Genomic DNA, 14,693 nt, shown 5'->3' with positions numbered 1-14,693 from the left:
TTACTTCCCCACATGCATTTCAAATAATTCGATTGGTGCAAGATTGGCTGAAGGGAGTTTCCACCATATTCCTAACACGTAGATATTTTTTATATGCTCTATTCCCAGTAAATAAAGGCGTTTTAAACTTTAAAACCCACATGAGTGCCTGGAACATGGATTCTTCAAACTATTTCACATTGTTATTTTTAATCTATGATTCCCCATTCCAGAGCAATGGTGGATTATTATTATTTTTTTCATACCTGTAGCGCTGACGTGGCCTTTTTGTTTCTCCACTATTGCCACTCCCTCAGCTGAAAGGGATATGTGTGTTTATCTAACACGATGTAAGTAGGTGCCCTTGTGTGTGACACTCTGGCTCATACTAGTTGTAGATCATATTTACCGGAAGACAGGCAAGCTAAGGTAAGCTTATGCACATTCAAAAAGAGAAGTCCTGCATTTCATGAACAATATAATGTATATGTTGACTGCATTCCAAAACAATGCATTTTCACATGGGCAAAATGCAGTGGTGTGAAGTACTGAAGTAAAATACTTTAAAGTACTACTTAAGTAGTTTTTTGGGGGGTATCTGTACATTACTTTGCTATTTATATTTTTGACTATTACTTTTACTTCACTACATTCCTTAAGAATATATTGTCCTTTTGGGTGTCAAGGAAAATGTATGGAGTAAAAAGTACTCGTTACATTTTGAATGCTTAGCAGGACAGAAAATGGTCCAATACACGCACTTATCAACAGAACATCCCTGGTCATCCCTACTGCCTCTGATCTGGCGGACTCACTAAACTCAAGTTTCGTTTGTAGATGATGTCTGAGTGTTGGAGTGTGCCCCTGGCTATCCCTACATTTAAAAAAAACAAGGAAATGTTGCCGTCTGGTTTGCTTAATATAAGGAATTTGAAATGATTTATACTTTTACTTTTGATACTTAAGTATATTTTAGCAATTACATTTACTTTTGATACTTAAGTATATTTTAAACCAAATACTTTTAGACTTTTACTCAAGTTGAATTTTACTGGGTGACTTTCACTTTTACTTGAGTCATTTTCTATTAAGGTATCTTTACTTTTACTCAAGTATGACAATTGGGTACTTTTTCCACCACTGGGAACAATTGTATAATTACAAGATAGGTATTGAACTTGTTATTCATATGTTGACATGACACATATCAACTCTTTATTTATAATTAAAATAGTACTGTAGATTAAATATTTGACATTGGAATTATACATATATGACATTTGAGTTACCAATGACACCATAGTGAAAACCAAAGATGAGGAAAACACAGAGTGTCCTTGAGAAGAAAGGATACACTACCCAGAAGGAGGTAGAGCATGGTGTCATAGCTACTGACAAAGATGGTGACCAGTTTGTCATTAAAGAGATCAAACTGAATGAGGTGAGTGGGCACCATTGTCTTATTATTTGTTGTTGTTGTTGTTTATTTTAACATTTTATTGATCGAGTCAAGAAGTGAATGAGAAGTAGAATGTAAAGCGGCACAGTTGGCGTTTGAACCCATGCCTCCAGGGGTAATGTGTGGGCTTGGTGCACTACCACTAGATCAGCCTCCAGTTCTACTTTGAGAGCAACGCTTTCTAATAATGTGTGTTATTTATATATTATAGATTATTTATAAGGAATTTGGCACTGGTCTACTGGCCCTGTGTACATCATTACATGTCAGTCTCTTTTACTTCTTGAATTGTATTGTTTTACTGTAACATGTTGTGATTTTAAATGCACTTCAAATAGTTAGATTTTATTTGGTTTGATGGGAGACAAAACTATGCCTAATTTAGAAAGGTTTATAATGGAAAGTGTTTGGTTTCGATTGAGTACTGTGGTTTTTGCTTTAACAGACATCAGACTTGAGCTCTAGTGCTGGAGACATATTCTCTGAGGTTGAAAACCTCCTGCAGATAACTCACCCCCATATTGTAAGCCACAAGAACTCTTTCCAAGGTGACTAATATTTGTATTTATTTTTCATTTTAGAGAGAAGATGTTTGGGGTGGTTTCCCGGACACAGATTTAAACTCCATTGAGAATGCTTTTAGTCCAGGGCTAGGTTTAATCTGTGTCTGGAACGTCCCAATATGTTTGCAAGTTACCGCAGTATGAACATAAAAACATTTTAAACAGAGGAGCTAGCATGCTATAATACTATATCTCACAATATTATATTCACATAAACTATGCATTTTTACAGATGATAAAAGTTACTATGTAGTGATGGACCATTGTGAGGGTGGAAATCTCGCACAAAAGATCAAAGATGGGAAGGAGACTGGGAACCCATTCTTAGAAGAACAGGTTTCTGAATGAATAACCTATTGGTTAAGTTCCAGGCCGACTACATTGCAGAAGTTGCATGCCAAGTCATCGACTGTACAGTTGGGCATTAGATTGGTATATGATATCTTAGCTGATATGCTCACCTATCCAGGCGTTGCGAGATCTGGCAGGCGTCTGGAATGTAGTCAGCCTGGAATGAGGCTATTTCTATTCATGACTGCATCAAAACTATTTTGTTTCATGTTAAACATAAATTATGCACTGGAATTCTTCCCAGATCATGGACTGGCTTGTTGAGATCTGCATGGCACTGAAGCATTTACACAGCCAGGGCCTTCTTCACAGAGACCTGAGACCCCAGGTACACACTGGTATCCTAAGTGGTTTACAACCCTCTCCTCAGGGACCCCCAGCAATTCCATGTTTTTGATCTATTCCAGAACTGCATTGAAAAATGTCTGGGAGTCACTGAGGAAAGGTTTGAGAAATAATAATGAACTGGCGGATTGATTTAAATGTTGTACATATTCATTATATTTTTGAAAAGACAAGGGTTAAAGGTCCAATGCAGCCATTTTTATCTCAATATCAAATCATTTCTGGGTAACAATTAAGCACCTTACTGTCATTGTTTTCAATTAAAATGGTCAAAAAGAAACAAAAATAGCTTCTAAGCAATAAGCAATTTCTCAAGCAAGAATTGTGCTAGTACTGTCTAGCAGTGGTCTGAGTGGGGAGGGGAAAACTGAAGTAGCTGTTATTGACAGAGAGGTTTGGAACTCTCTTTCTTATTGGTCTATGATGTCACCAGACAGCCCAAAACATCCCACCAAAACAGGCAAACATTTCAGGCAGTCTTTTCAAACAGCTCTTACAGAAAAAGGGCATTCTCATCATTTTCACAATTTCACAGTATTATTCCAACCTCATTGTGTGGAAATATATATAAAACACAGGACATTTTAAAAAGTTTTTGACTGCACTGGGCCTTTAATGAAAGTTTTCCAGAATACAATTAACTGTATATTTTATTTGATGTGATATAAATGGTTAATTTCTTGTTTTTTCTCACTCAACAATTCTAAATATATCTTTTTTTTTCTACACTAGAATATATTTCTCACAAAATTTGGGACACTTTGTTTGGGAGATTTCGGAAGAGTCAATGAAAAGTATGGTACTTTTTGGATAATAATAAACTGGTCAAAATGTATTTTAATACATAATAGAGTTACATCCTGTTTGATGACTGTCTGCTAATGTGTTTCTTTCCTACCAGTGCTACCAGTTCTTCAGAGGATGGAGCAGTGGCTTATTTAGGCCCAGAGATTCTGACAGGGGGAATTTATGAAACCAAAAGGTAAATTCAAAACTACAACCAACAAAAATATATTAAAGGGGAACTTCAACCCTGTGACATCATATGGTTGACCGAAGCAAAGACTCAATTTCTAATAGTGTTAGACATTTGCCTTCAATGTGAAGTTACCATGGATAATGATATATTAATGTATTTTCCATCCTCTGCAGTGATATTTGGTCCATGGGATGTGTGCTGTATGAGTTGTGTATGCTTCAGTGTGCAGTAAGTAACACCTCTATCTCCATATTTGCCTCTTGCTAATGCAAAATGCGGTGTGATATTAACCGGTCTTTCTTGACAGTTCGCTGCAGCAAGCCCAATCAAGCTCATCCCCCAAATATTGGGAGGTTCTTACCCATCTCTCCCAGAGAGCTTCTCATCTGAGCTCCGCGACCTCCTGTGTGACATCTTCCAACAAGACCCGACCATTAGGCCTTCAGCTGGTGAAATTATGGCAAAACCATTCATTATCATTTTCCTCACAAAAAAGGTTCGCAATACAAGATCATATGATCAAATCGTAAAATGTGTTTATTCATTCATTAATTCATCCATTCATCCATAAATTCATTCATTCATTCAATCACATTATCTGTCTAAATTAATTTTCTATAGAGTGAGAAAACTGTGGAGGAACTCCAGATAACCTTGGACAAGCTGAGAACTCTGGCAGACGGCTTGGAGAGTATGCACAAAGGCACCACCATAGGCAGTCTGACGGGAGGTGTTATTGGGGCAGCTGGAGGAATCACCTCTATAGTGGGGCTCATCCTGGCTCCCTTCACTCTGGGCGCCTCCCTGATCGTCACTGGGGTGGGTATTGGGGTGGCTGTCGCTGGTGGAGCCACAGCAGGAGTATCCAACATTACCAACATGGTCAATCAGTCCACCGACCGCCAAGCCATGAAGAACATCATCAAGGAGTTCCAGGAGAAGTTTAACTCTCTGGTGACATCTCTACAAGACATCGCTGAGGGTTTGGAGACACTGAGGGCAAGTGGCTCCTTTAACATTGGAAGTGACAATTTCAACGCAAATGCTGGGGCAAGTGCTGGGGCTAGGTTTGGGAGGGGCCTGGGCTGCATCCCAGAGCTCTTCAGAGTACTCCAGGTGGCCACCATTGGCAAGGTGGTAGCCCAAACTGCCAGGGCAGTGCGTGTGGCAGAGGTGGCGACAGGAATATTTTCCGCTTTTTTTGTAGCGGTTGATATCTTCTTCATCGCCATGGATGCCAAAGAGATCCACAACATCCGACAGGCGAAGGCGAATGAACAGTCTGGTGATACCAGTAAGTTAGAAGTGATGGACACAGACTCCACCACTGAGCTGCACCCTTTGTGTGAAGAACCAAAGGCTGAGGTCAAGTCAGAGACCATGAAGTTCATCCAAACGATCAGACAGACAGCTGAACAGCTACAGGAGAGCCTGGACGAACTGAGTGATGTCATCTCATTCATTCCTAAGATAGAGGACTGTTACTTAGACAACTGACACTACTCAGTTGTAGTGACTGTAAAAGATGCAGAAACAAGAAACAGAGCACTAGTATCGGCTGTGTGACTGACACCCTGATAGGCCTACAGGTTGTAATTATCAGCAAATTCCTTTTTCCATTCTCGAATGCTTGCACAAATCAGCCATGACTAGTAGGTCAAAGAGACCTAACTATTTATCCCAGACAGCGCTGTTACTAAAGCTTGTTCCTAGGTTGTTACAGTCAACATGATTTGATCTGTATCAAAGTGTGTTCAATAAAAGTTTGGTCTATAAATGTCTGCTAACAAACATAATAAAGGAGTTTTAAACTGAATCTACTTCATGTGTGTTCATTTAAAACATTAAACAGTCATATACACTGAGTGTACAAAACATTAGGAACACCTTCCTAATATTGAGTTGCACCCCCTTTTGCCCTCAGAACAGCCTCAATTCGTCGGGGCATGGACTCTATAAGGTGTTGAAAGAGTTTCACAGGGATGCTGGTCTATGTTGACTCTAATGCTTCCCACAGTTGCGTCAAGTTGGATGGATGTCCTTTGGGTGGTGGACCATTCTTGATACACACGGGGAACTGTTGAGCGTGAAAAACCAAGCAGCGTTGCAGTTCTTGACACACTCAAACCGGTCTGCCGGGCACTTACTAACATACCACATTCAAAGTCACTTAAATCTTTTGTCTTGCCCTTTCACCCTCTGAATGGCACACATACACAATCTGTCTCAATTGTCTCAAGGCTTAAAAATCCTTCTTTAACCTGTCTCATCCCCTTCATCTACACTGATTGAAGTGGATTTAACAAGTGACATCAATAAGGGATCATAGCTTTCACCTGGATTCACCTGGTCAGTCGATCTCATGGAAAGAGCAGGTGTTCCTAATGTGTTGTACACTCAGATTAGATACAGATCTAGGTAAAATAAATATCGTACACCATATTATAATATGGCAAGTTTAATTAATTTGAAACTTTGCTTAAACAATGTGCATTATAAGGAGGAAACTATTAACGTATTGCTCAGTTTACTAAACTGTAGTTAATCACCTCCTTATATTGTTGAAGAAAAGTTTTTAATTTAATCACACTGCAAGATTACAATGAGTTTTACAGTATTTTTACACAGACTTTAACTATTTTACTCCATAAATGTGTCACCCGAGATGTACAGTATACAGGTCTTTCTGTGACTCTTATTCAATATCCCTTGTCCCTTACCTTCAATTTGTCTTCTCAGTTTGTCCAGCATGGTTTGCTGTTGTTCCACTCTGAAGTTCGTGGTGTTGGCCTTCAATGTAAAAGCTTGAAGCTTCCTCTTCTGAAATGGAAAACAGGAATTTGAACAAATATGTAATAACATATATTTAGGCAGATCATATATTTAGGAAGATCATATATCATATTGCACAACAGCTGATGAAACTAACACTATAAAAGTATGATTAAAAAAAAAAATCTGTGTTGCTATTTCTGTCTACACAGGACATCAGCAGATTTGCATGGGCAAGAGTTTTGGCTTTCCATGGTGACATCACCATACAGTAAATTGGTTAATAGACCAATGAAAAAGTTGTTGGTTCTAATCCTAATTCTACAATGTAGAAAATAGTAAAAATAAACAAAAACCCTTGAATGAGTAGGTGTGTCAAAACGTTTGACTGGGACTGTACATGTAAAGTAAATACTGTATATATTGTCTCGTACTGTTGTACAATCTTTGTGTTGCTTCATTGGGGTGGGTTATTGTTTGTTTAAATTCCAAACCATATTGATCTCAATTTGTCAATGTCAGAGTAACCCAGCCTCCTGTAACTCAGTTGGTAGAGCATGGCGCTTGCAACGCCATGGTTTTAGGTTCGATTCCCACGGGAGGCCAGTATGAAACATTTATGCACTCACTTAACTGTAAATTGCTCTGGAAAAAAGCATCTACTAAAGTGTAAATGTAACCACTCCTTTTGGTCATTTGTGTGGTATTAAAAAAAATTCAGCTAATGTCTTCTACCATGTAAATGACGTAGAGTTGCATGAAATGTGTTTCATAAAAAAAAAATCTGGACTCTTAACAAATGTTCCCCATGTGTGGAAATCTTAAAAACGCCTATGCTCAACTGTAGCCTATGCTACATTGCAAATTTGATTATTGCTTTATTATAAAGGGTATTTTTCTTCAACAGTAAATTTACCACGCATCGAATTGCATCTTGGTGCACAGATTTGTTTACAGAAAATTACGGTGTGCGGGGGGCTATAAAAAAAAAGCAAAACCCCCGGGCCTATGATTTCTTAATCTGGCCCTGGGAATGCGGTTGCAACAATGTTATGTAGGCCTACTGAAATGCTGCCATTTCTCACCCACACTCACAGCCACAGACAGCTTTACAAAATGTAACAGCGACCTCCTGTGGTCAACAATGATCAGGACATACTGTACGGTTCACAAACCTTTTCTAGGGACTGAGATTACGTATCACAGTTACATAAATGACAGTTTGACATAATGAAAAATCTATTGTATTTGAGAGACATTAGAAAGAGACACTATTGACCATACATTGTTTTGTATAGCACTTTTCAGGAGCTGTTTACAGGCAAAATACACAAAGCATCAACACAATAATACATATTAGCAATAGTCAATATAATCGAGACAAACAGTTCAAAAGAGTACATACTATTATAGTCTTGTGGCAGACTGACATACCTTAAATAACCTCCCATGTTATTGGTAATGGTAAAGAGGTTAGCATTTTGTATTTTTAATTCATGAGTAAATCATGATTATTCATAATCATGGTAGCATTCACATTCACGTATAAGTGTTCAGAAACATATTCTAATCTTATTTACAGTAAAAGTGACTCCAAAATGACACAATCAATTATTCACCATTAAGTTATTATTGGTCAAAACACAATCCGAAACACAACCAAAACAAACTGCAAATGCATCCAACAAGTTTTTTGAGTCACAAGCTTGATATAGTCATTGCGTGCTATGAATATAGGACCATATACTAAACGTTTGACTACTTTAATAAACTATAAATGAATTTGTCCAAATACTTTTGACTTCTTCAAATGGGGGACTAGATACATAAAGTGATTTCATTTCTAATCGGTAAAACAGATACAGTGCTATGAAAAAGTATTTGGCCCCTTTCTAATTTTCTCTACTTTTGCATATTTGTGATACTGAATGTTATCAGATCTTCAACCAAAACCTAATATTAGATAAAGGGAACATAAGTGAACAAATAACACAACAATTACATATTTATTTCATAAACAAAGTTATGCAACACCCAGTTCCCCTGTGTGAAAAAGTAATTGCCCCCTTACACTCAATAACTGGTTGTGCCACCTTTAGCTGCAATGACTCCAACCAAAGGCCCACTCTTCCATGCTGAACTGCTTTAACTCAGTGACGTGTGGGTTTTCAAGCATGAACTGCTCGTTTCAAGTCCTGCCACAACATCTCAATTGGGATTAGGTCTGGACTTTGACTAGGCCATTTCAAAACTTCCAATTTGTTGCTTTTTAGCTATTTTCATGTAGACTTGATTGTGTGTTTTGGATCATTGTCTTGCTGCATGACCCAGCTGCGCTTCAGCTTCAGCTCACAGACGGATGGTCTGACATTCTCCTGTAGAATTCTCTGATACAGAGCATAATTCATGGTTCCTTCTACTAAGGCAAGTCGTCCAGGTCCTGAGGCAGCAAAGCATCCCCAAACCATCACACCACCACCACCATGCTTGACCTTTGGTATGATGTTCTTACTGTGGAATGCAGTGTTTGGTTTTCGCCAGGCATAATGGGACCCATCTCGTCCAAAAAGTTGACTCAAGTTTGCCAAAAAGCACCTGGATGATCATCAAGACTCTTGGAAGAACGTTCTATGGACAGATGATTCAAAAGTATAACTTTTTGTAGACATTACTGTAGTATTTACTATAGTATTTGTGTTTTAGTATCTTTGACAGAAGTGGAGGCTTCTGAAACCTACTGGAAAAATACTAAAAGAGCACACTTTCCATAACTTGTAAGTAGGTAGGACTGAGGTCTGAAGAGATAGTTTAGAGCTTTTGTTATTTTCTATAACCTGTAGGGAACACAATATATTATGGTATGTAGGTTTCTCACTTATGGGTGGCACAAATTGCGATATTGGGGAGGGGAATGGGCAGGGTATATGCAAATTAAATATAGTGTTCTACAGTATACTACAACATTCTATAGTAAGTACTATACATGATCGAGGGATACTACAGTCTGTAGTATAGTATTCTACAGTATACTACAGTTTACTATAGAATTCTATAGTAAGTACTGTAGTATTCTATAGTAAACTGTAGTCTTTTTTTCTCGTGGGTGATGCCAATAAACATGAAGAATTAAGATCATCTTATACAGTGGGGAAAAAAAGTATTTAGTCAGCCACCAATTGTGCAAGTTCTCCCACTTAAAAAGATGAGAGAGGCCTGTAATTTTCAACATAGGTACACGTCAACTATGACAGACAAATTGAGGAAAAAAAATCCAGAAAATCACATTGTAGGATTTTTAATGAATTTATTTGCAAATTATGGTGGAAAATAAGTATTTGGTCACCTACAAACAAGCAAGATTTCTGGCTCTCACAGACCTGTAACTTCTTCTTTAAGAGGCTCCTCTGTCCTCCACTCGTTACCTGTATTAATGGCACCTGTTTGAACTTGTTATCAGTATAAAGACACCTGTCCACAACCTCAAACAGTCACACTCCAAACTCCACTATGGCCAAGACCAAAGAGCTGTCAAAGGACACCAGAAACAAAATTGTAGACCTGCACCAGGCTGGGAAGACTGAATATGCAATAGGTAAGCAGCTTGGTTTGAAGAAATCAACTGTGGGAGCAATTATTAGGAAATGGAAGACATACAAGACCACTGATAATCTCCCTCGATCTGGGGCTCCACGCAAGATCTCACCCCGGGGGTCTATGAACAGGGGTAGTGAGAGAGAGAGCTTTCAATTTTGTGTAGATGAGGGATATACATTTTTAAATATAGTAAACATCTAATCTAATTATTCATTGTCCTATCATGATGGAAAGATCCCTAACCCTATAACCTGGACACCCACCTGAGCGACCCATACACCAAAGAGAAGTTCCCATCTATTTTATGGACCTGCTGTGAATATGCAGCCTAAATAGAGAAATAAATGCGGTCAGAGACCTACTTGAGCAGCACCGCCCCCTCAAGATTCTGAGCCTGCCTGGCAGGGTTGGTCCTACAAAGCCAGAGCCCCCTGATGGGAGAGCATAATATACAAGGAAATTCTCAAAGCTGCTAATGAGAACCTTGACGACCTTTTACCTAGCCGGTGGGGATTCCGGTGGGGTACGCCCACCTAGGTAGTGGCAGTGCTGGCAACACTGGCTGCAGTAACCCATGGGGAGGGGGTCACACTCGGACAATCAGAGAGGGGGGTTTATCATTGTGGCCCAGGTGGCACAAAATAATCAAAGGTCTGACCGCATGGAGATGCTTGGGAAAATGGTTACAACAGGGGATCAGAGTGTTTGTGTCTCAGGTGAAGAGGGTGGATCTGATCTCCATCACCTAGGACTTGACATAGATTAAGTAGATTAATCAAATCTCACATTGTTGTCAATTTCTGCTCAATTTGCATGCTTTCTCAATCAGCTTTAACTGTATGTGCACTCGTAGATCAAGTTATTTCTCGGGTTGGGCTCTGGGATATAACAGCCGTTGAGTATTGGATTTTATGGTGGATTGTGGAGGAGGGGGGGTTGAGTGTGTTGGAGTATGTGAGTATGTGCGTGTGTGCTGGTCTGGCATCTGTTGTGGGGGGTGGGGATGTTGGGGGGGTATGGGATGGACCGCGGGAATTATTTGCTAGGATAATAATTGCTTGTCAATGAATTAAATATAATATAATGGCAATCCTGGTTATATGTTAGAATCCTATGCGTGAACTGCCGACATTATTACGCATATTAATTGATAATGATGGAAAATAGGATATGCATAATAAAATAAATAAATAATAGTTATATAGATATATATATATAGAGGTGAAAGCATTGGAAATGCTTTTGGCGGTTAACCTGCTTCTGTTTTGTGGGTGGCACTGTGTGCTGTTTTCGATGGATGGGTCCTGGCCTCTCAGGGCCTTAGGGATACGGAGGGACGTGGGGGGGATGCTGATCACTGGGATGACGGCTCAACTTGGGATGGGGAGGGGCTTTAGCGGGGGAATTAGTGGAGAACAATTGAAGGGTTACTCCGTAGCAATGCAAATATCACGGTACAGCTATATGGACACTCAATCATTACGCTATTTTTTATTGGTAAATTTACAAACATATATAATGATAAATAGACTTGAAACTTGTATCTCATTATGGTGTATGGTGAAATAAGTATAGCCAGTTATAATTGTAATGGCTTAGCTGATAATAACAAAAGAAGAACAATATTTACATGGCTCAAAGAGAAGGAATATAATATCTATTGTATACAGGAAACTCATTCAACAATTCGAGATGAAGTAGCGTGGAAAAAAGAATGGGGGGGGGAAATATACTTCTCCCATGGGCAAAGAAATTCAAAAGGGGTGATGATATTAATTAATAGTAATTTCGATCCGAATGTGCAAATTGTCCAAATAGATACGCAAGGTAGATGGATTATTTTAAATATGGTATTGGACAATAAACAGATATGGCTCATTAACCTTTACGGACCAAATAATGATGATCCACAATTCTTTGACAATATATATAATAAATTATCAAGCCTGCAAGCAACTCAAGACAATATTATTATGGTGGGGGATTATAATACTGTTTTAAATAGCTCAATGGACCGAAAAGGAAATCACACCACAAACAATCACCCACATGCTCTTAAGGAAATTGTGAATGTCATGGATACATTAGAACTAGTAGATATATGGAGGCTTAAATATGCTGATCTAGTGAGATATACATGGCGGAGACTGAATCAAGCTAGTCGTCTTGACTTCTTTCTTATCTCATTCTCGTTGGCACCAAAAGTAAAAAAAAGTGTTGATAGGGGACAGAATGCGGTCGGACCATCATATAATAGGCATATACATTACTCTGACTGAATTTCCACGTGGGCGAGGATATTGGAAATTTAATCAAAGCCTATTAGATGATAATTTATTTATAATTAGAACAAAGGAATTTATAACTGACTTTTTCCAACATAACTTAGGTACAGCGAATCCCCTTATTGTATGGGACACCTTTAAATGTGCCTTTAGAGGCCATGCAATTCAGTACTCATCTCGAAAACAAAAGCAATTTAGGTCAAAAGAGTTTATACTAAGAAAGGAAATAGAAAGTCTAACAGAACAGATAGATGGCAATAAAAACTGTAACATAGAGGCTCAGAATAAATTAGAGGAAAAACAAAAGAAATGGAAAAACTTATTCAAGAAAGATCAAGTGTAATATATTATAAAAATAAAGCAAACTGGATGGAATATGGGGAAAAATGCACAAAATTCTTTTTTAATCTTCAACATAGGAATGCTACCAAAAAGAACTTAATGAAACTGGTTACAATTGACGGAGTCACCCATAATTCACCTAATGATATTTTGAAGGAAGAAACAAAGTATTTTAAGCATATGTTTTCTTTTCAGTCGCCTCCATCTCCTCTAACTGAAGCTAATTGTAGAGATTTTTTTCCTATTGATAATGTCAAATTAACAGCCACACAGAAAGACTCATGTGAAGGTGAAATTACAGAGGAGGAACTTCTGGATGCAATTAAAGACTTTAAGTCCGGGAAAACTCCAGGGTTGGATGGCATACTAATCGAGGTATACCAAACCTTTTTGAAATACTAAGAGGACCGTTATTAGCATGTTTTAACCACTCCTATGTAAATGGTAGATTATCTGACACTCAAGAAGAAGGTCTGATCTCATTATTACTGAAACAGGATACAAGTGGAAAATATAAAGATCCAGTCCATTTACAAAATTGGAGGCCCCTTACACTTCAGTGTTGTGATGCAAAAATCCTAGCAAAATGTATAGCGCATAGAATTAAAAAGGTATTGTCGGATATTATTCATTCTAATCAGACAGGTTTTTTACATGGAAGATACATTGGAGACAATATAAGGCAAGTATTGGAAACAATAGAACACTATGGAAAATATGGGAAACCAGGCCTGCTATTCATAGCAGACTTCGAAAAGGCATTTGATAAAGTTCGACTGGAATTCATATATAAATGCCTGGAGCATTTCAATTTTGGAGAATCTCTTATAAAATGGGTCAAAATCATGTATAGTAACCCTAGGTGTAAAATAGTAAATAATGGCTATTTCTCAGAAAGTTTCAAACTGTCAAGAGGAGTGAAACAAGGTTGTCCACTATCGGCATATCTATTTATTGTGGCCATCGAGATGTTAGCTATTAAAATCAGATCCAATAATAATATCAGAGGATTAGAAATACAGGGCTTAAAAACAAAGGTGTCATTGTACGCAGATGATTCATGTTTTCTTTTAGATCCACAACTAGAATCCCTCCACAGCCTCATAGAGGATCTAGATACATTTTCTAACCTCTCTGGATTAAAACCAAATTATGACAAATGTACTATATTACGTATTGGATCACTAAAAATACAATTTTTACATTACCATGTAGTTTACCAATAAAATGGTCTGATGGTGATGTGGATATACTCGGAATACATATCCCAAAGGAAATAAATGATCTCACTTCAATAAATTTTAATAGAAAGTTAGCAAAAATAGATAAGATCTTACTACCATGGAAAGGAAAATACCTGTCAATTTGTGGAAAAATCACCCTGATTAACTCTTTAGTATTATCCCAGTTTACCTATTTGCTTATGGTCTTGCCTACGCCTAGCAAACAGTTTTTTAAATTATATGAGAAAAAAATATTCAATTTTATTTGGAACGGCAAGCCAGACAAAATTAAAAGAGCATATTTATATAATGAATATGAATTCGGAGGACAGAAATTATTAAATATTAAAGCATTAGACCTATCACTAAAATCTTCAGTCATCCAAAAGTTATACTTAAATCCGAACTGGTTCTCAAGCAAATTAGTAAGATTGTCTCACCCACTGTTCAAGAAAGGCCTTTTTCCCTTTATTCAGATTACAACCTCTCACTTTCAGTTATTTGAAAAGGAAATAATCTCCCAAATGTCACTATTTCTAAAACAAGCCATAGAAAGTTGGTTACAATTTCAATTTAATCCTCCAGAAACGACAGAACAAATAATGCAACAAATATTGTGGTTAAATTCAAATATACTAATTGACAAAAAACCTATATTTATTGACAGAATGTTTAAAAAAGGTATAATCTTCGTAAATGATATCATCGGTAGGACTGGTGGAGTTATGTCGCACATGCAGCTAATAAAAACATATGGAAATGTCTGCTCTACCCAAAATTACAACCAAATAATTGCAGCCA

General features: G+C 37.7%; 1 protein-coding gene and 1 pseudogene across 1 annotated transcript; one reads left to right on the top strand and one right to left on the bottom strand.

Moving 5' to 3' along the window:
- The first annotated feature begins 1,171 nt into the window (after nucleotides 1-1,171).
- LOC121571342 (serine/threonine-protein kinase PLK4) lies at nucleotides 1,172-5,492 on the top strand. Its single transcript, XM_041882748.2, has 9 exons — nucleotides 1,172-1,420; nucleotides 1,884-1,986; nucleotides 2,234-2,337; nucleotides 2,597-2,680; nucleotides 3,430-3,491; nucleotides 3,599-3,679; nucleotides 3,850-3,904; nucleotides 3,984-4,172; nucleotides 4,298-5,492. The coding sequence occupies exons 1-9, from the start codon at nucleotides 1,295-1,297 to the stop codon at nucleotides 5,171-5,173; spliced, it is 1,680 nt and encodes a 559-aa protein (XP_041738682.2). The 5' UTR covers nucleotides 1,172-1,294; the 3' UTR covers nucleotides 5,174-5,492.
- A 3,675-nt stretch (nucleotides 5,493-9,167) lies between these two features.
- Nucleotides 9,168-9,212, bottom strand: LOC123491546 (annotated as a pseudogene).
- Between the last annotated feature and the right edge of the window lie 5,481 nt (nucleotides 9,213-14,693).

Source organism: Coregonus clupeaformis, chromosome 8 (assembly GCF_020615455.1).
Source record: "Coregonus clupeaformis isolate EN_2021a chromosome 8, ASM2061545v1, whole genome shotgun sequence".
Taxonomy (NCBI): domain Eukaryota; kingdom Metazoa; phylum Chordata; class Actinopteri; order Salmoniformes; family Salmonidae; genus Coregonus; species Coregonus clupeaformis.
The sequence above is the reverse complement of the archived record's forward strand: the minus strand, read 5'-3'. Positions and strand labels throughout refer to the sequence as shown.